Raw genomic sequence first — 23,759 nt, 5'->3', positions numbered from 1 at the left:
CAGGCGAAAACTTCCTGGAAAAGAAGGCGCATGGTTTCATCACCGAGCAATGAGAACTTCTCTGCGACAAAACAGCCCCTGCTCCAATCTCAGAAGCATCAACCTCGACCTGGGACGGAAGCGAAACATCTGGTTGACACAACACAGGGGCAGAAGAAAAACGACGCTTCAACTCTTGAAAAGCTTCCACAGCAGCAGAAGGCCAATTGACCACATCAGCACCTTTCTTGGTCAAATCGGTCAATGGTTTAGCAATACTAGAAAAATTGCAGATGAAGCGACGATAAAAATTACCAAAGCCCAGGAACTTTTGCAGACTTTTCAGAGATGTCGGCTGAGTCCAATTATGGATGGCTTGGACCTTAACAGGGTCCATCTCAATAGTAGAAGGGGAAAAGATGAACCCCAAAAATGAAACCTTCTGGACACCAAAGAGACACTTTGATCCCTTCACAAACAAAGAATTAGCACGCAGGACCTGAAACACCGTTCTGACCTGCTTCACATGAGACTCCCAATCATCCGAGAAGATCAAAATGTCATCTAAGTACACAATCAGGAATTTATCCAGGTACTCACGGAAGATGTCATGCATAAAGGACTGAAACACTGATGGAGCATTGGCAAGTCCGAATGGCATAACCAGGTACTCAAAATGGCCCTCGGGCGTATTAAATGCAGTTTTCCACTCATCGCCTCGCTTAATACGCACAAGATTATACGCACCACGAAGATCTATCTTGGTGAACCAACTAGCCCCCTTAATGCGAGCAAACAAATCAGATAATAATGGGAAAGGGTAGTGAAATTTAACCGTGATCTTATTTAGAAGGCGGTAATCTATACAAGGTCTCAGTGAACCATCCTTCTTGGCTACAAAAAAGAACCCTGCTCCTAATGGTGACGATGACGGGCGAATATGCCCCTTCTCCAAAGACTCCTTCACATAACTCCGCATAGCGGCGTGCTCAGGCACAGATAAATTAAACAGTCGACCTTTTGGGAATTTACTACCAGGAATCAAATCGATAGCACAATCACAATCCCTATGCGGAGGTAGGGTATCGGACTTGGGCTCATCAAATACATCCCGGTAATCAGACAAGAACTCTGGAACCTCAGAAGGGGTGGATGACGAAATAGTCAGAAATGGAACATCACCATGTACCCCCTGACAACCCCAGCTGGACACAGACATGGATTTCCAATCTAATACTGGATTATGGACTTGTAGCCATGGCAACCCCAACACGACCACATCATGCAGATTATGCAACACCAGAAAGCGAATAACCTCCTGATGTGCAGGAGCCATGCACATGGTCAGCTGGGTCCAGTACTGAGGCTTATTCTTATTCATGACAGAATACGATGACAAAGAGCAGATCAAGGTAACGGACAGAAGAAATTTTGACTGTACCGTACCAATGGTGGCAGACCTAGCGAACCGCTTAGTGCGCTTAGGACAATCAGAGATAGCATGAGTGGAATCACCACAGTAGAAACACAGCCCATTCAGACGTCTGTGTTCTTGCCGTTCAACTCTGGTCAAAGTCCTATCGCACTGCATAGGCTCAGGTTTAAGCTCAGGTAATACCACCAAATGGTGCACAGATTTACGCTCGCGCAAGCGTCGACCGATCTGAATGGCCAAAGATATAGACTCATTCAGACCAGCAGGCATAGGAAATCCCACCATGACATCCTTAAGGGCTTCAGAGAGACCTTTTCTGAAAATAGCTGCGAGCGCACCTTCATTCCACTGAGTGAGTACGGACCACTTTCTAAATTTCTGACAATATACCTCTATGGCTGTGTTCACATTAGCGTCGCGTCGCCGTTGCGTCGGCGACGCAGCGGCGACGCACGGAAAAACGCGCGCAAACGCGCGCAAAAACGCGCGCGTTTTGCGACGCGTGCGTCGTTTTTTGCCGAAATCGGACGCAAGAAAAATGCAACTTGTAGCGTTTTCTTGCGTCCGACGCTAGCCTCTAAAACGACGCACGTGTCGGAAAACGCGTGCAAAAAGACGCACGCGTCCCCTATGTTAAATATAGGGGCGCGTCGCCGCTGCGTCGCCGCTGCGTCGCCGACGCAACAGCGACGCACATTAGCGTAACGCTAATGTGAACGTAGCCTATCTCATCCTGACCCTGACACAGAGCCAGCAAATTCTTCTCTGCCTGATCCACTGAATTAGGCTCATCGTACAGCAATCCGAGTGCCAGGAAAAACGCATCAATATTACTTAATGCAGGATCTCCTGACGCAAAAGAAAATGCCCAGTCCTGAGGATCGCCACGCAAAAAAGAAATAACAATTCTCACTTGTTGAACTGGATCACCAGAGGAGCGAGGTTTCAAGGCCAGAAACAGTTTGCAATTATTTTTGAAATTCACAAACTTGGCTCTATCACCATAAAACAAATCAGGAATAGGAATTCTTGGTTCTAACATAGGCTTCTGAACCACCAAATCTTGAATCTTTTGTACATTTATAACGAGATTATCCAATGAAGAGCACAGACCCTGAATATCCATGTCCACACCTGTGTCCTGAACTACCCAAATGTCTAGGGGAAAAAAAAGGCAAAACACAGTGCAAAGAAAAAAAAATGGTCTCAGAACTTCTTTTTTCCCTCTATTGAGAATCATTAGTACTTATGGCCTCCAGTACTGTTATGAAAGATAATTCAGTACCACAATGGACATAGAGGTCAGAGCACATACAGTGACCTGGCAATAACCCAAAAAACAAGAACGAGCTCTGAGACGTGGGAACTCTGTTGACCGCAATCCCTAATCCTCTCCAACCACACTAAAGGCAGCCGTGGATTGCGCCTAACGCTCCCTATGCAACTCGGCACGGCCTGAGAAACTAGCTAGCCTGAAGATAGAAAATAAGCCTACCTTGCCTCAGAGAAATATCCCCAAAGGAAAAGGCAGCCCCCCACATATAATGACTGTGAGTTAAGATGAAAAGACAAACGTAGAGATGAAATAGATTTAGCAAAGCAAGGCCCAACTTTTTGAACAGAGCGAGGATAGGAAAGGTAACTTTGCGGTCAACACAAAACCCTACAAAACCACGCAAAGGGGGCAAAAAGACCCTCCGTACCGAACTAACGGCACGGAGGTACACCCTCTGCGTCCCAGAGCTTCCAGCAAGAAGGAAAAAACAAATAGACAAGCTGGACAGAAAAAAACAGCAAACAAATAGCAAAGAATAACTTAGCTATGCAGAGCAGCAGGCCACAGGAACGATCCAGGAGGAGACAGGTCCAATACTAGAACATTGACTGGAGGCCAGGATCAAAGCACTAGGTGGAGTTAAATAGAGCAGCACCTAACGACTTCACCATATCACCTGAGGAAGGAAACTCAGAAGCCGCAGTACCACTTTCCTCCACCAACGGAAGCTCACAGAGAGAATCAGCCGAAGTACCACTTGTGACCACAAGAGGGAGCTCTGCCACAGAATTCACAACACCCCCCACGCTTTACCCATGTATATCATCCGGCCATTTGCCCCCCTGGTACATAACCTCCAACCCCTCGCCATGTCATCTGAGAGATTCTCCCACCTGAGCTCCTCCAGTGACCATGGGCCTCTTGGCTGCTTCTCTCATTAGGATAAGTGGACGGCCATGTCTCAGTAGTTTTGCAGTTGTGCCATATTCCTTCCATTTATGGATGACAGATGGATGCTGCATGAGATGTTCAGAGCTAGGACTATTTTTTTTATAACCTAACCCTGCTTTCTTCTGCTCCACAACTTTATCCCTCACCTGTCTGGTGGGCTCCTTGGTTTCGATGATGCTGTTTCTCACAGCAACCTTCACAGAACAGCTGTAGTTATACTGAGAAGAGATCACACTAAGGAGGACGCAATGTACTAATTATGTGACTTCTGGAGGCGATTGATCACTCAGGAATTTATTTAGGGGTCTCAGACTACTGGGGGACTGAATGCAAATGCTAATTGCAATTATCAGATTTATATTTTTACAATGTTTAGAAAACCCAGTATCATTTCCTTCACAAAAATTTGATACTTAGTGTTTGTATCACTTAATATCCTAATAAAATACATTTAAGTTTGTGGGGGGTGTAATGTGAAAAATTGTGGAAAAGTTCATGTGATATGAATGCTTTTTCAAGACACTGCATAGTATTATATGCAGGAGATCCCCGGGTTATACCAGCATGTTTCATAGCAGATCTATGACTTACACTAGACAGTATTATTTCCTCTCGCTGTTGCATGCTTTGGATACTTCCATATCTAAATAACATCCCCATACAGTGACTAAACAACACCCCCATACGGTGACTAAATAACACCTCCATACGGTGACTAAATAACACCCCCATACGGTGACTAAAAAATACCAACATACAGTGACTAAATCACATCGCCATACAGAGACTAAATAATACCCCCGTACAATAACTAAATAACATCCCCATACAATAACTAAATAACATCCCCATACAATGACTAAATAACACCCCCAGTAACTAAATAACAACCCCATACAGTGAATAAATAATACTCCCATACAGTGACTAAATAATACTCACATACAGTGACTAAATAATACCCCATACAGTGATTAAATAACACCCAATACAGTGACTAATAAATACCAACATACAGTGACTAAATAACACCCCATACAGTGACGAAATAACACCCCCATACAGTAACTAAATAATACTCCCATACAGTGACTAAATAATACCCCATACAGTGACTAAATAATACCCCATACAGTGACTAAATACCCCCATATAGTGACTAAATAATACCCCATACAGTGACTAAATAACACCCCCATACAGTGACTAAATAACACCCCCATACAGTGACTAAATAACACCCCCATACAGTAACTAAATAACACCCCATACAGTGATTAAATAACACCCCCATACAGTGACTAAATAACACCCCCATACAGTGAATAAATAACACCCCCATACAGTAACTAACTAATACCCCCATACAGTGACTAAATAATACCCCATACAGTGACTAAATAACACCCCCATACAGTGACTAAATAATACCCCCATACAGTGACTAATACCCCATACAGTGACTAAATAACTCCCCATACAGTGACTAAATAACGCCCCATACAGTAACTAAATAATACTCCCATACAGTGACTAAATAACACCCCATACAGTAAATAAATAATACTCCCATACAGTGACTAAATGACATCTCCATACAGTGACTAATACCCCCATACAATGACTAAATAACACCCCATACAGTGACTAAATAATACCCCCATACAGTGACTAAATAATACCCCATACAGTGACTAAATAACACCCCCATACAGTGACTAAATAATACCCCATACAGTGACTAAATAACACCCCATACAGTAACTAAATAATACTCCCATACAGTGACTAAATAACACCCCATACAGTAACTAAATAATACTCCCATACAGTGACTAAATGACATCTCCATACAGTGACTAAATAATACCCCCATACAATGACTAAATAACACCCCATACAGTGACTAAATAATACCCCATACAGTGACTAAATAACACCCCATACAGTGACTAAATAACATCCCCATACAGTGGCTAAATAATACCCCCATACAGTGACTAAATAATACCCCCATACAGTGACTAAATAACACCCCATACAGTGCCTAAATAATACCCCATACAGTGACTAAGTAACACCCCATACAGTGACTAAGTAACACCCCATACAGTGACTAAATAATACCCCCATACAGTGACTAAATAATACCCCATACAGTGACTAAATAACACCCCCATACAGTGACTAAATAATACCCCATACAGTGACTAAGTAACACCCCATACAGTGACTAAATAATAACCCCATACAGTGACTAAATAATACCCCATACAGTGACTAAATAACACCCCATACAGTGACTAAATAACATCCCCATACAGTGGCTAAATAATACCCCCATACAGTGACTAAATAACACCCCATACAGTGACTAAATAACATCCCCATACAGTGGCTAAATAATACCCCCATACAGTGACTAAATAATACCCCCATACAGTGCCTAAATAATACCCCCATACAGTGACTAAATAATACCCCATACAGTGACTAAATAACACCCCATACAGTGACTAAATAATACCCCCATACAGTGCCTAAATAATACCCCCATACAGTGACTAAATAATACCCCCATACGGTGACTAAAAAATACCAACATACAGTGACTAAATCACATCGCCATACAGAGACTAAATAATACCCCCGTACAATAACTAAATAACATCCCCATACAATAACTAAATAACATCCCCATACAATGACTAAATAACACCCCCAGTAACTAAATAACAACCCCATACAGTGAATAAATAATACTCCCATACAGTGACTAAATAATACTCACATACAGTGACTAAATAATACCCCATACAGTGATTAAATAACACCCAATACAGTGACTAATAAATACCAACATACAGTGACTAAATAACACCCCATACAGTGACGAAATAACACCCCCATACAGTAACTAAATAATACTCCCATACAGTGACTAAATAATACCCCATACAGTGACTAAATAATACCCCATACAGTGACTAAATACCCCCATATAGTGACTAAATAATACCCCATACAGTGACTAAATAACACCCCCATACAGTGACTAAATAACACCCCCATACAGTGACTAAATAACACCCCCATACAGTAACTAAATAACACCCCATACAGTGATTAAATAACACCCCCATACAGTGACTAAATAACACCCCCATACAGTGAATAAATAACACCCCCATACAGTAACTAACTAATACCCCCATACAGTGACTAAATAATACCCCATACAGTGACTAAATAACACCCCCATACAGTGACTAAATAATACCCCCATACAGTGACTAATACCCCATACAGTGACTAAATAACTCCCCATACAGTGACTAAATAACGCCCCATACAGTAACTAAATAATACTCCCATACAGTGACTAAATAACACCCCATACAGTAAATAAATAATACTCCCATACAGTGACTAAATGACATCTCCATACAGTGACTAATACCCCCATACAATGACTAAATAACACCCCATACAGTGACTAAATAATACCCCCATACAGTGACTAAATAATACCCCATACAGTGACTAAATAACACCCCCATACAGTGACTAAATAATACCCCATACAGTGACTAAATAACACCCCATACAGTAACTAAATAATACTCCCATACAGTGACTAAATAACACCCCATACAGTAACTAAATAATACTCCCATACAGTGACTAAATGACATCTCCATACAGTGACTAAATAATACCCCCATACAATGACTAAATAACACCCCATACAGTGACTAAATAATACCCCATACAGTGACTAAATAACACCCCATACAGTGACTAAATAACATCCCCATACAGTGGCTAAATAATACCCCCATACAGTGACTAAATAATACCCCCATACAGTGACTAAATAACACCCCATACAGTGCCTAAATAATACCCCATACAGTGACTAAGTAACACCCCATACAGTGACTAAGTAACACCCCATACAGTGACTAAATAATACCCCCATACAGTGACTAAATAATACCCCATACAGTGACTAAATAACACCCCCATACAGTGACTAAATAATACCCCATACAGTGACTAAGTAACACCCCATACAGTGACTAAATAATAACCCCATACAGTGACTAAATAATACCCCATACAGTGACTAAATAACACCCCATACAGTGACTAAATAACATCCCCATACAGTGGCTAAATAATACCCCCATACAGTGACTAAATAACACCCCATACAGTGACTAAATAACATCCCCATACAGTGGCTAAATAATACCCCCATACAGTGACTAAATAATACCCCCATACAGTGCCTAAATAATACCCCCATACAGTGACTAAATAATACCCCATACAGTGACTAAATAACACCCCATACAGTGACTAAATAATACCCCCATACAGTGCCTAAATAATACCCCCATACAGTGACTAAATAATACCCCCATACAGTGACTAAATAATACCCCATACAGTGACTAAATAACACCCCATACAGTGACTAAATAACATCCCCATACAGTGGCTAAATAATACCCCATACAGTGACTAAATAACACCCCATACAGTGACTATATATTACCCCCAGTAACTAAATAACACCCCTATACAGTGACTAAATAACACCCCCATACAGTGACTAAATAATACTCCCATACAGTGACTAAATAACACCCCCATACAGTGACTAAATAACACCCCCATACAGTGACTAAATGACACCCCCATACAATGACTAAATAATACCCCCATACAGTGATTAAATAATACCCCCATACAGAGACTAAATAACACCCCATACAGAGACTAAATAACACCCCAATACAGTGACTAAAAAACATCCCCATACAGTGGCTAAATCATACCCCCATACAGTGACTAAATAATACCCCCAGTAACTAAATAACACCCCTATACAGTGACTAATTAACACCCCCATACAGTGACTAAATAATACTCCCATACAGTGACTAAATAACACCCCCATACAGTGACTAAATAATACCCACATACAGTGACTAAATAATACCCCATACAGTAACTAAATAACACCCCATACAGTGACTAAATAATACCCCCATACAGTGACTAAATGACACCCCCATACAGTGACTAAATAATACCCCCATACAGTGACTAAATAATACCCCCATACAGAGACTAAATAACACCCCATACAGAGACTAAATAACACCCCCATACAGTGACTAAATAACATCCCCATACAGTGGCTAAATCATACCCCCATACAGTGACTAAATAATACCCCATACAGTGACTAAGTAACACCCACATACAGTAACTAAATAACACCCCTATACAGTGACTAAATAACACCCCCATACAGTGACTAAATAATACTCCCATACAGTGACTAAGTAACACCCACATACAGTGACTAAATAATACCCCATACAGTGACTAAATAACACCCCATACAGTGACTAAATAACACCCCATACAGTGACTAAATAATACCCCCATACAGTGACTAAATGACACCCCCATACAGTGACTAAATAATACCCCCATACAGTGACTAAATAATACCCCCATACAGAGACTAAATAACACCCCCATACAGTGACTAAATAACATCCGCATACAGTGACTAAGTAATACCCCATGCAGTAACTAAATAACACCCCCATACAGTGATTAAATAATAAACCCATACAGTGACTAAGTAATACCCCATGCAGTAACTAAATAACACCCCATACAGTGACTAAATAACACCCCCATACAGTGACTAAATAACACCCCCATACAGTGACTAAATAACACCCCCATACAGTGACTAAATAACACCCCCATACAGTGACTAAATAACACCCCCATACAGTGACTAAATAACACCCCCATACAGTGACTAAATAACACCCCATACAGTGACTAAATAATACTCCTATACAGTGACTAAATAACACCCCCATACAGTGACTAAATAACACCCCCATACAGTGACTAAATAACACCCTATACAGTGACTAAATAATACCCCCATACAGTGACTAAATAACATCCTCATACAGTGACTAAATAACACCCCCATACAGTGACTAAATAACATCCCCATACAGTGACTAAATAACACCCTATACAGTGACTAAATAACACCCCCATACAGTGACTAAATAACATCCCCATACAGTGACTAAATAATACCCCCATACAGTGTCTAAATAACACCCCCATACAGTGACTAAATAACACCCCCATACAGTGACTAAATAATACCCCCATACAGTGACTAAATAATATTCCTATACAGTGACTAAATAATATCCCCATACAGTGACTAAATAACACCCCATACAGTGACTAAATAACACCCCCAAACAGTGACTAAATAATACCCCCACACAGTGACTAAATAATACTCCCATACAGTGACTAAATAATACTCCCATACAGTGACTAAATAATACCCTATATAGTGACTAAATAACACCCCATACAGTGACTAAATAATTCCCCCATACAGTGACTAAATAATACTCCTATACAGTGACTAAATAACACCCCCATACAGTGACTAAATAACACCCCATATAGTGACTAAATAACACCCCCAAACAGTGACTAAATAATACCCCCATACAGTGACTAAATAATACTCCCATACAGTGACTAAATAATACCCCTATATAGTGACTAAATAACACCCCATACAGTGACTAAATAATACCCCCATACAGTGACTAAATAATACCCCCATACAGTGACTAAATAATACTCCTATACAGTGACTAAATAACATCCCCATACAGTGACTAAATAACACCCCATACAGTGACTTAATAACACCCCCATACAGTGACTAAATAACACCCCCATACAGTGACTAAATAATACCCCCATACAGTGACTAAATAATACTCCTATACAGTGACTAAATAACACCCCCATACAGTGACTAAATAACACCCCATACAGTGACTAAATAACACCCCCAAACAGTGACTAAATAATACCCCCATACAGTGACTAAATAATACTCCCATAGAGTGACTAAATAATACCCCTATATAGTGACTAAATAACACCCCATACAGTGACTAAATAATACCCCATACAGTAACTAAATAATACCCCCATACAGTGACTATATAATACTCCTATACAGTGACTAAATAACATCCCCATACAGTGACTAAATAACACCCCATACAGTGACTAAATAATACCCCTATATAGTGACTAAATAACACCCCATACAGTGACTAAATAATACCCCCATACAGTGACTAAATAATACCCCCATACAGTGACTAAATAATACTCCTATACAGTGACTAAATAACATCCCCATACAGTGACTAAATAACACCCCATACAGTGACTAAATAATACCCCCATACAGTGACTAAATAATACTCCTATACAGTGACTAAATAACATCCCCATACAGTGACTAAATAACACCCCATACAGTGACTAAATAATACCCCCATACAGTGACTAAATAATACTCCTATACAGTGACTAAATAACATCCCCATACAGTGACTAAATAACACCCCCATACAGTGACTAAATAATACCCCCATACAGTGACTAAATAATACCCCCATACAGTGACTAAATAATACTCCCATACAGTGACTAAATAATACCCCTATATAGTGACTAAATAACACCCCATACAGTGACTAAATAATACCCCCATACAGTGACTAAATAATACCCCCATACAGTGACTAAATAATACTCCTATACAGTGACTAAATAACATCCCCATACAGTGACTAAATTACACCCCATACAGTGACTATATAACACCCCATACAGTGACTTAATAACACCCCCAAACAGTGACTAAATAATACCCCCATACAGTGACTAAATAATACTCCCATACAGTGACTAAATAATACCCCTATATAGTGACTAAATAACACCCCATACAGTGACTAAATAATACCCCCATACAGTGACTAAATAATACCCCCATACAGTGACTAAATAATACTCCTATACAGTGACTAAATAACACCCCCAAACAGTGACTAAATAATACCCCCATACAGTGACTAAATAATACCCCCATACAGTGACTAAATAATACTCCCATACAGTGACTAAATAATACCCCTATATAGTGACTAAATAACACCCCATACAGTGACTAAATAATACCCCCATACAGTGACTAAATAATACCCCCATACAGTGACTAAATAATACTCCTATACAGTGACTAAATAACATCCCCATACAGTGACTAAATTACACCCCATACAGTGACTATATAACACCCCATACAGTGACTTAATAACACCCCCAAACAGTGACTAAATAATACCCCCATACAGTGACTAAATAATACTCCCATACAGTGACTAAATAATACCCCTATATAGTGACTAAATAACACCCCATACAGTGACTAAATAATACCCCCATACAGTGACTAAATAATACCCCCATATAGTGACTAAATAATACCCCATACAGTGCCTAAATAACATCCCCAAACAGTGGATAAATAATACCCCCATACAATGACTAAATAATACCCCCAGTAACTAAACACCCCTATACAGTGACTAAATAATACCCCCATACAGTGACTAAATAACACCCCTATACAGTGACTAAATAATACCCCCATACAGTGACTAAATAACACCCCTATACAGTGACTAAATAATACCCCCATACAGTGACTAAATAATACCCCCATACAGTGACTAAATAACACCCCCATACAGTGACTAAATAACACCCCCATACAGTGTCTAAATAATACCCCCATACAGTGACTAAATAACACCCCTATACAGTGACTAAATAATACCCCCATACAGTGACTAAATAATACCCCCATACAGTGACTAAATAACACCCCCATACAGTGACTAAATAACACCCCCATACAGTGACTAAATAACACCCCCATACAGTGTCTAAATAACACCCCAATACAGTGACTAAATAACACCCTATACAGTGACTAAATAATACTCCCATACAGTGACTAAATAATACCCCCATACAGTGACTAAATAACACCCCCATACAGTGACTAAATAACACCCCCCATACAGTGTCTAAATAACACCCCCATACAGTGTCTAAATAACACCCCAATACAGTGTCTAAATAACACCCCCATACAGTGACTAAATAATACCCCCATACAGTGACTAAATGACATCCCCCCAATATCCTCACCCATCCCTTGTAGATTGTGAGCCCTCGCGGGCAGGGTCCTCACTCCTCCTGTACCAGTTATGACTTGTATTGTTTAAGATTATTGTACCTGTTTTTATTATGTATACCCCTCCTCACATGTAAAGCGCCATGGAATAAATGGCGCTATAACAATAAATAATAATAATAATAATAATCCCCATACAGTGATAAAATGATACCCCCATACAGTGACTAAAGAATACCAACATACAAAGGTGGTAATAACAACCTTCAGTAACTAAATATTACCACTGTACAAAAAAACAAATAGCAATGCTATATAATGAATGAACAAGATAACTATTGAATGAATAAGTAATACCACCATACAGTGATTAAATAATACTACCATACAGTAACTAAAATATACTGATGAATGAACAGCACCACTATATGGTATAAAAACAACATACAGTGACTAAAGAGCACCACTATATGGTTACTACATAACCCCTCCCATACTGTGATTATATAATATCGCCATACAGTGACTTAGTAATACATTGAATTATGCCACCATACAGCACCTAAATATCGAACTAGACTGTAACAAATAATACCGCTATGCATTAATTGAATAATACCATCATATAGTAATTGAATCACGTCACCAAACATGCAGTAAATTATACCGCCATACAGTGACATAACAACCATCTTAATATAACCTAATAATACCGCCATACAGTAATGAACCATGTCTTGCCCTGAATAAGTGGATGCTCCTTTTTCCCTGTACGGGTTAATTGATCAGTTTTCCCGCCAGATGCAGTTTAATGCTAATTGCTCATGCAGTGATTTCTATAAATGGCGCGGTATACGCCACTCTCATTCCCTATTATTTACGCCATTTATAATCTTCGCCGTCTCGCAGATTTCATTACAGATTGAACTTTACGGCTTTAGAACAGAACGAAAAGTTTTTGCATTTTGGTTGAAGCGTAAATCTTGTCTCGAGGAGCAGTAAAGAAAGCGGATTCTGTGCACTGACCTTCTGTTCTGCGGAGGTCATTAAATCGTTACAATGTATCAGTCGCAGACGAGCCGCTCGTTACTTGGGGATAATTTAATATTGGCTTCCTTATTGTTGTCTTAGCCATGTCCTTTTAATATCCAGGATCTTCGGTAATCTGTAACCCGGCCCCGTTCATCCCGGATTAAAGAGATTTCGGATTATTATTTTTCCCGGTAAATATCCATTTCTTACCTGAAAAGGCACAGGATGATCATGGCGGCAGTCAGCGAGATTAGGGACAAACTGTGTCCGATGGTGTATCCAGTCTGAATTATGGCATAGAAAGCCTTCTGTCAACAGAGGAGATTACAGTTACTCACAGGCAGAATTAAAAGGGGTCTTTATTTTTGCAATCACATTTTTAGATTTTCATTAGACTTGCTGTGAAATCACTGAAACAACACAGAGTATTTCAGGAATATAGCATAATAAACTTTTGGCTGTCTGCTCCATCTACTAAGCACAGGTCGCACGTGCTCATTACTCAGGCGCTCAGTGGTGGTCGCACATGCTCACTAGTACCTCACTCAGTGGTGGTCGCACATGCTCACTAGTACCTCACTCAGTGGTGGTCGCACATGCTCACTAGTACCTCACTCAGTGGTGGTCGCACATGCTCATTAGTCATTTGCTCAGTGGTGTTCGCACAAGCTCACTAATCAGGGGTGGTTGCACATCCTTACTTCTCAGTGGTGGTTGCACAAGCTCACTACTCAGTGGTGGTTGCACATGCTGGCTGTTCAGTGGTGGTTGCACATCCTCAATTCTCAGTGGTGGTCGCACATCCTCAATTCTCCGTGGTGGTCGCACATGCTCACTACTCAGTCATTCAGTGGTGGCTGCACATGCACACTGCCCAGTAGCTCAGTGGTGGTTGCACATACTCGATGCTCAGTCATTCAGTGATGGTCGCACATGCTCACTACTCAGTCATTCAGTGATGGTCGCACATGCTCACTACTCAGTCATTCAGTGATGGTCGCACATGCTCACTACTCAGTCATTCAGTGGTGGTCGCACATGCTCACTACTCAGTCATTTAGTGGTGGGCGCACATGCTCACTACTCAGTCATTCAGTGGTTGTCGCACATGCTCACTACTCAGTCATTCAGTGGTGGTCGCATATGCTCACTACTCAGTCATTCAGTGGTTGTCGCACATGCTCACTACTCAGTCATTCAGTGGTTGTCGCACATGCTCACTATTCAGTCATTCAGTGGTGGGCGCACATGCTCACTCCTCAGTCATTCAGTGGTGGTCACATATGCTCACTATTCAGTCATTCAGTGGTGGTCGCACATGCTCACTACTCAGTCATTCAGTGGTGGTCGCACATGCTCACTACTCAGTCATTCAGAGGTGGGCGCACATGCTCACTACTCAGTCATTCAGTGGTGGCCGCACATGCTCACTACTCAGTGGTGGCCGCACATGCTCACTACTCAGTCATTCAGTGGTGGTCACATATGCTCACTACACAGTCATTCAGTGGTGGTCGCACATGCTCACTACTCAGTCATTCAGTGGTGGGTGCACATGCTCACTACTCAGTCATTCAGTGGTGGCCGCACATGCTCACTACTCAGTCATTCAGTGGTGGTCGCACATGCTCACTACTCAGTCATTCAGTGGTGGGTGCACATGCTCACTACTCAGTCATTCAGTGGTGGCCGCACATGCTCACTACTCAGTCATTCAGTGGTGGTCACATATGCTCACTACTCAGTCATTCAGTGGTGGTCGCACATGCTCACTACACAGTCATTCAGTGGTGGTCACATATGCTCACTACACAGTCATTCAGTGGTGGTCACACATGCTCACTACTCAGTCATTCAGTGGTGGTCGCACATGCTCACTACACAGTCATTCAGTGGTGGTCACATATGCTCACTACTCAGTCATTCAGTGGTGGTCACACATGCTCACTACTCAGTCATTCAGTGGTGGTCGCACATGCTCACTACTCAGTCATTCAGTGGTGGCCGCACATGCTCACTACTCAGTGGTGGCCGCACATGCACACTGCTCAGTCGCTCAGTGGTGGTTGCACATACTCGATGCTCAGTCATTCAGTGATGGTCGCACATGCTCACTACTCAGTCGCTCCGTGATGGTCATACATGCTCACTACTCAATCACAGTGTTCCTTCTACCCCCGAGGAAGCCACATACTGGGTGGAGATACACATGGGCTCTTTACTCCTCTATTACAACTTGTCCCAATTCTCTCTCTTAAATTATTGTTTTCTTTTACAATTCTATGACCTCTGGTCCCATTTGGGACGCTCATACTCACCTTTGGATCTGGTATTTATTAGGTGGTCTTTTTATCTGTGCAGCACAGGTCATTATTGCTCACCTCGGAAATATCACATCACATGGATGGTCTTTTCTTGGGTATTTGATGATTTATGGGCATCTTGTGTTTCTTACTGTGTTTATGATTTACAGACTTATCTCATCTTACATTTACCCATATTTGCTCTACATTACTTTTTGTGTTCATTATTATTTTGTAAGTATTTATTACAACCATCCGGCATCAACACTGTTCTTTCTGTGATATACTTTGTACATGGGGTTCTGTGTTTATTGCTACCACTCGGACATTAAGGGTATGTGCACTGTGAGGCTGTGGCCTCTGATACAGCTAGGGGGCGCTGTTTGTTCTCCCCAGAATGTGCATGCAGACGGATGAAGTCCATAGGTGTGCATGAGAGTCACGGATCTCCGGTCCGAGTTTTCCAGGTGGCTGAAGGCCACAGGTTTGTGTGTGTTTAAAAACCCTGCAGTAAGGGGTATGGGTGTGTCAGGTATCTGGCCAGGTCAGGTCAGGTGTGCGAGGTGCACGTCAGTGTCAGTCTGGTGTGTGCTGGTCTGCAGAGTGCATGGTGGCACAGGCCAGCAGAGCCAGCACCCAGGGCAGCTGAATAGCCTGGCACCCACAGTGTACACAGAGATGCAAGTTGTCCATGGTACTGGTATCGGATGTGGACAGTCCAGTGCCTGGAGGTGGATGTCCTGTGCCCAAAGGAGTCGGATGTGGACAGTCCTGTGCCCGGAGGTGGATGTCCTGTACCCGAAGGAGTCGGATGTGGACAGTCCTGTGCCCGTAGGAGTCGGATGTGGACAGTCCTGTGCCCGGAGGTGGATGTCCTGTACCCGAAAAAGGACTAGCATGTGCAACGATTGCAAACAGGTAGATATGGTGCTCGGCTGCTATCCGGAGGGTACCCTGAACTGTGTACGACTGTGTGAGTAAAGAGTCTGTAAAGAGACTGTGATACAGCGATGCAGGACACCCACGAGAACTAGTCAGAGGAGGGCTGGCGTGTGTAGTATCTGCAACATATGAGGCTGTGTGTATGGAGATGTATAGAGACTGTGAGATGGCGTGCAGTCGCCCAGGGAAACTGGACAGGGAAAGTCTGGCCTGTTTAGGGACCGCAAATCTAAAGCCATGTGATATGTATTGCTTTGAACTGGTGAAAACTGGTCACTGATAATATCCACTGAAGTTATATGCATTTATGTGAATTGGACTTTAAGGGTATGTTTCCACGTGCAGGAAACGCTGCGTGTCTGACGCTGCATAGAGCCGCAACGTCAAACACGCAGCGTCCAGATGTTACAGCATAGTGGAGGGGATTTAATGAAATCCCGTCTCCACTATGCGTGGTAACACGCACGCGGCGGCCCTGCGACTCCGGACATGCGGCGCGTCTTTTCAGATCGCAGCATGTCCGTATATCTTGCGGCGACGCTGCGTCACCGCAAGATATAGCACAGGGCCCTATGGTGGAGTGCGATGATCCCGGATGTGTGCTGTGAACACATCCGGGATCATCGCGTCCCAGAAGGGGGCGGGGCTTACCGCAGAGCGGCTAAGCCGCTCCGACGATACCGCCGGCCATCCTGAAAGTGGACACATACCCTAATGCTGTGAAGAAACACATTAAAAGAGACTTTTGTGTTTGAATTTGTGGGTCACTGTTTCTTCACTGCGTACGATGCTACTGCAGCTTTACAGCACACGTTGCGGATTTCCTGCGGATCCGCAGCGTTTTTGTACCCATTCCATTATAGAAATCCGCAGGGGTAAAAAATGCTGGAAAACCGCAAAAAATCCGCAGCAAAACCGCACCAAAAACGCTGCGGATCTGCACAAAAAAGGCGACAAATCCGCAGCTGCGTTTTCTGCCAAGAGATGCAGTATCCACACCAGAAATTCCTAAGGCTAATCCGCAACGTGTGCACATAGCCTAGAGGAGGGGTGGTGGCCATACTGTGGACATCCTCTGTGTATTATTGTGCAGCCTTTTGGCTTTTTAAATGTTTTTATTTGTGTGATATAATTTGTTCTTGTATCAAAATAAAGTATATACATTTTTTCATATGTTCATCCCGGCATTCATGCACACTTCTTTCTTTTCAAATACATAGTGGCAGAGTGGTGGATGCACAGTGGTGGTCGCAGAGTGGTGGACGCACAGTGGTGGACGCACAGTGGTGGACGCACAGTGGTGGACGCACAGTGGTGGTCGCAGAGTGGTGGTCGCAGAGTGGTGGTCGCAGAGTGGTGGTCGCACAGTGGTGGTCGCAGAGTGGTGGTCGCAGAGTGGTGGTCGCACAGTGGTGGACGCACAGTGGTGGACGCACAGTGGTGGTCGCAGAGTGGTGGTCGCAGAGTGGTGGTCGCAGAGTGGTGGACGCAGAGTGGTGGTCGCAGAGTGGTGGTCGCAGAGTGGTGGACGCAGAGTGGTGGACGCAGAGTGGTGGACGCAGAGTGGTGGTCGCAGAGTGGTGGTCGCACAGTGGTGGTCGCAGAGTGGTGGACGCAGAGTGGTGGTCGCAGAGTGGTGGTCGCACAGTGGTGGACGCACAGTGGTGGACGCACAGTGGTGGTCGCAGAGTGGTGGTCGCAGAGTGGTGGTCGCAGAGTGGTGGTCGCAGAGTGGTGGTCGCAGAGTGGTGGACGCACAGTGGTGGTCGCAGAGTGGTGGTCGCAGAGTGGTGGTCGCAGAGTGGTGGACGCACAGTGGTGGACGCACAGTGGTGGTCGCAGAGTGGTGGTCGCAGAGTGGTGGTCGCAGAGTGGTGGTCGCACAGTGGTGGACGCACAGTGGTGGACGCACAGTGGTGGTCGCAGAGTGGTGGTCGCAGAGTGGTGGTCGCAGAGTGGTGGACGCACAGTGGTGGTCGCAGAGTGGTGGTCGCAGAGTGGTGGTCGCAGAGTGGTGGTCGCACAGTGGTGGACGCACAGTGGTGGACGCACAGTGGTGGTCGCAGAGTGGTGGTCGCAGAGTGGTGGTCGCAGAGTGGTGGACGCAGAGTGGTGGTCGCAGAGTGGTGGTCGCAGAGTGGTGGTCGCAGAGTGGTGGACGCACAGTGGTGGACGCACAGTGGTGGTCGCAGAGTGGTGGTCGCAGAGTGGTGGTCGCAGAGTGGTGGTCGCACAGTGGTGGACGCACAGTGGTGGACGCACAGTGGTGGTCGCAGAGTGGTGGTCGCAGAGTGGTGGTCGCAGAGTGGTGGACGCACAGTGGTGGTCGCAGAGTGGTGGTCGCAGAGTGGTGGTCGCAGAGTGGTGGACGCACAGTGGTGGACGCACAGTGGTGGTCGCAGAGTGGTGGTCGCAGAGTGGTGGTCGCAGAGTGGTGGTCGCACAGTGGTGGACGCACAGTGGTGGACGCACAGTGGTGGTCGCAGAGTGGTGGTCGCAGAGTGGTGGTCGCAGAGTGGTGGACGCACAGTGGTGGTCGCAGAGTGGTGGTCGCAGAGTGGTGGTCGCAGAGTGGTGGTCGCACAGTGGTGGACGCACAGTGGTGGACGCACAGTGGTGGTCGCAGAGTGGTGGTCGCAGAGTGGTGGTCGCAGAGTGGTGGACGCAGAGTGGTGGTCGCAGAGTGGTGGTCGCAGAGTGGTGGTCGCAGAGTGGTGGACGCACAGTGGTGGACGCACAGTGGTGGTCGCAGAGTGGTGGTCGCAGAGTGGTGGTCGCAGAGTGGTGGTCGCACAGTGGTGGACGCACAGTGGTGGACGCACAGTGGTGGTCGCAGAGTGGTGGTCGCAGAGTGGTGGTCGCAGAGTGGTGGACGCACAGTGGTGGTCGCAGAGTGGTGGTCGCAGAGTGGTGGTCGCAGAGTGGTGGTCGCACAGTGGTGGACGCACAGTGGTGGACGCACAGTGGTGGTCGCAGAGTGGTGGTCGCAGAGTGGTGGTCGCAGAGTGGTGGTCGCAGAGTGGTGGTCGCAGAGTGGTGGTCGCAGAGTGGTGGACGCAGAGTGGTGGACGCAGAGTGGTGGTCGCAGAGTGGTGGACGCAGAGTGGTGGACGCAGAGTGGTGGACGCAGAGTGGTGGACGCAGAGTGGTGGTCGCAGAGTGGTGGTCGCACAGTGGTGGTCGCAGAGTGGTGGTCGCACAGTGGTGGACGCACAGTGGTGGACGCACAGTGGTGGTCGCAGAGTGGTGGTCGCAGAGTGGTGGTCGCAGAGTGGTGGTCGCACAGTGGTGGACGCACAGTGGTGGTCGCAGAGTGGTGGTCGCAGAGTGGTGGTCGCAGAGTGGTGGACGCAGAGTGGTGGACGCAGAGTGGTGGACGCAGAGTGGTGGTCGCACAGTGGTGGACGCACAGTGGTGGTCGCACAGTGGTGGTCGCACAGTGGTGGTCGCACAGTGGTGGTCGCACAGTGGTGGACGCAGAGTGGTGGACGCAGAGTGGTGGACGCAGAGTGGTGGATGCACAGTGGTGGTCGCAGAGTGGTGGACGCAGAGTGGTCGACGCAGAGTGGTGGACGCACAGTGGTGGACGCACGGTGGTGGTCGCAGAGTGGTGGACGCACAGTGGTGGTCGCACAGTGGTGGTCGCAGAGTGGTGGACGCACAGTGGTGGATGCACAGTGGTGGTCGCAGAGTGGTGGACGCACAGTGGTGGTCGCACAGTTGTGGTCGCAGAGTGGTGGACGCACAGTGGTGGTCGCACAGTGGTTGACGCAGAGTGGTGGTCGCACAGTTGTGGTCGCAGAGTGGTGGACGCACAGTGGTGGTCGCACAGTGGTTGACGCAGAGTGGTGGACGCACAGTGGTGGTCGCACAGTGGTTGACGCAGAGTGGTGGTCGCACAGTTGTGGTCGCAGAGTGGTGGACGCACAGTGGTGGTCGCACAGTGGTTGACGCACAGTGGTGGACGCACAGTTGTGGTCGCAGAGTGGTGGACGCACAGTGGTGGTCGCACAGTGGTGGTCGCAGAGTGGTGGACGCACAGTGGTGGATGCACAGTGGTGGTCGCAGAGTGGTGGACGCACAGTGGTGGTCGCACAGTTGTGGTCGCAGAGTGGTGGACGCACAGTGGTGGTCGCACAGTGGTTGACGCACAGTGGTGGACGCACAGTTGTGGTCGCAGAGTGGTGGACGCACAGTGGTGGTCGCACAGTGGTTGACGCAGAGTGGTGGACGCACAGTGGTGGTCGCACAGTGGTGGACGCAGAGTGGTGGACGCACAGTGGTGGTCGCACAGTGGTGGATGCACAGTGGTGGTCGCAGAGTGGTGGACGCACAGTGGTGGTCGCACAGTTGTGGTCGCAGAGTGGTGGACGCACAGTGGTGGTCGCACAGTGGTTGACGCACAGTGGTGGACGCACAGTTGTGGTCGCAGAGTGGTGGACGCACAGTGGTGGTCGCACAGTGGTTGACGCAGAGTGGTGGACGCACAGTGGTGGTCGCACAGTGGTTGACGCAGAGTGGTGGACGCACAGTGGTGGTCGCACAGTGGTGGTCGCAGAGTGGTGGACGCACAGTGGTGGTCGCACAGTTGTGGTCGCAGAGTGGTGGACGCACAGTGGTGGTCGCACAGTGGTTGACGCAGAGTGGTGGATGTACAGTGGTGGATGCACAGTGGTGGTCGCAGAGTGGTGGTCGCACAGTGGCGGTCGCACAATCGTGGGTGGTCGCACATGCTCACTACTGATTAGTCAAATAAAGGACTTAAGGCACCTCGTTCTCAGGATCGATAGGGATCCAAGCAGCCAGACTGTCAGAAATCCCTTTAAGAAAACAAAATTGAATACTTGGCAGCAGCACAAGATTCTTATATCTCACAGCCAGCGCTCCTAGGTCACACTTCATCGGATGCACACGGAGGATATCTGAACTTCTGGGAATGTTTTGGGTGGAAGCGGCGGTGCAGGTGTTTTCAGGTGACACATTGTTACGCTGGGCACATTGCCAGATCTGTGCTGTGATGCAGACTGTGTGTGACAGGGTGTCAGCGGCGATATCACAGGAGGAATGCAGCAGGTGAATGTCACATTTTATCACCCAGATAAGAACACAATAATGAAACTGCATTAAAAAGTAACACAGTAAACTAAATAAAGAAAAGGGCTGCCATCATGTAATAATACCGCATAATAATACTGATAACAGACGGCATACTAGCGGATTACACCAGCAACACGTAATAAATACAATCTGTACAAGAGCACAGCCATCAATAAGTAATGAGGGAAGATCGAAAGGAAGTCCATATACTTTAATATGACATTTGCCTGAAATTTACTATCCTAGTACACAAGCCCAGTCATATGGTAGATAGAAAAACCACTGAAATCTACAGAAATATATCCAAAGGGCAAAATGCCACATTGATAGACTGCTGATAAATATCTCAGGACACTCCAAATTACCATAAATCCTACACAAGACCAAAAAAGGAGTAAATGTCCTACTAAATTTAGTCAAATATAAATATTTTATTAACACATCCAAGATCAAAACAATATAGAACAGACATGAAAGGTAAAAACAACAACTCATGAGGGGAAAGAGCAACGCAACTGAAGTAACAGGCCAGGTAAATGAGCATACCTAACGGGAATATCGTCCATATTCAAAAACACCCCTTGCAATAAATACAAGCCTCAAAAATAGGGCTGGGCACTGATGAAAATACCATGACCTCCATATGCACATGTAAAAGGCTAATCTCCAGTCCTCTATAGAGCCTGGTAGAGAAGAAATATTACACTGTCACAGCCCGCGGAAGAAGCCCACGCGAAACGCGCGTTGGGGCTGCTGTGGAGCGCACACTGACAGACATTACTATGGGCAAGTTGTAGCGTCCTGCTAAGGGGTCCACATAATATTTCTTCTCTACCACGCTCTATAGAGGACTGGAGATTAGCCTTTTACATGTGCATATGGAGGTCATGGTATTTTCATCAGTGCCCAGCCCTATTTTTGAGGCTTGTATTTATTGCAAGGGGTGTTTTTGAATATGGACGATATTCCCGTTAGGTATGCTCATTTACCTGGCCTGTTACTTCAGTTGCGTTGCTCTTTCCCCTCATGAGTTGTTGTTTTTACCTTTCATGTCTGTTCTATATTGTTTTGATCTTGGATGTATTAATAAAATATTTACGGTATATTTGACTAAATTTAGTAGGACATTTACTCCTTTTTTGGTCTTGTGTAGGATTTAAGCCCAGTCATATGGTAGTCATATTCTTACACATAGGGGCAGTATTATAGTAGTTATATTCTTGTACATAGGGGCAGTATTATAGTAGTTATATTCTTGTACATAGGAGCAGTATTATAGTAGTTATATTCTTGTACATAGGAGCAGTATTATAATAGTTATATTCTTGTACATAGGAGCAGTATTATAATAGTTATATTCTTGTACATAGGAGCAGTATTATATTCTTGTACATGGGGCAGTATTATAGTAGTTATATTCTTCTACATAGGGGCAGTATTATAGTAGTTATATTCTTGTACATAGGAGCAGTATTATAATAGTTATATTCTTGTACATAGGAGCAGTATTATAGTAGTTATATTCTTGTACATAGGGGCAGTATTATAGTAGTTATATTCTTGTACATAGGGGCAGTATTATAGTAGTTATATTCT

The 23,759-nt window shown here is 44.9% G+C and overlaps 1 protein-coding gene across 4 annotated transcripts in view; it reads right to left on the bottom strand.

Annotated features, from left to right (window-relative positions):
- The window catches only part of VIPR1 (vasoactive intestinal peptide receptor 1), a 319,284-nt gene that overhangs the window by 52,077 nt on the left and 243,448 nt on the right, over window positions 1-23,759 (bottom strand). For 2 of the 4 annotated variants that reach the window (XM_069729252.1, XM_069729251.1), the window contains exon 5: window positions 14,032-14,129. In XM_069729252.1, the coding sequence (XP_069585353.1) occupies window positions 14,032-14,129 (98 nt within the window). The remainder of the gene's footprint in view (window positions 1-14,031; window positions 14,130-23,759) is intronic. The other 2 variants (XM_069729254.1, XM_069729253.1) reach the window with 1 other exon arrangement.

The sequence above is a fragment of the Ranitomeya imitator genome, chromosome 6, assembly GCF_032444005.1.
Source record: "Ranitomeya imitator isolate aRanImi1 chromosome 6, aRanImi1.pri, whole genome shotgun sequence".
NCBI lineage: Eukaryota > Metazoa > Chordata > Amphibia > Anura > Dendrobatidae > Ranitomeya > Ranitomeya imitator.
The sequence above is the reverse complement of the archived record's forward strand: the minus strand, read 5'-3'. Positions and strand labels throughout refer to the sequence as shown.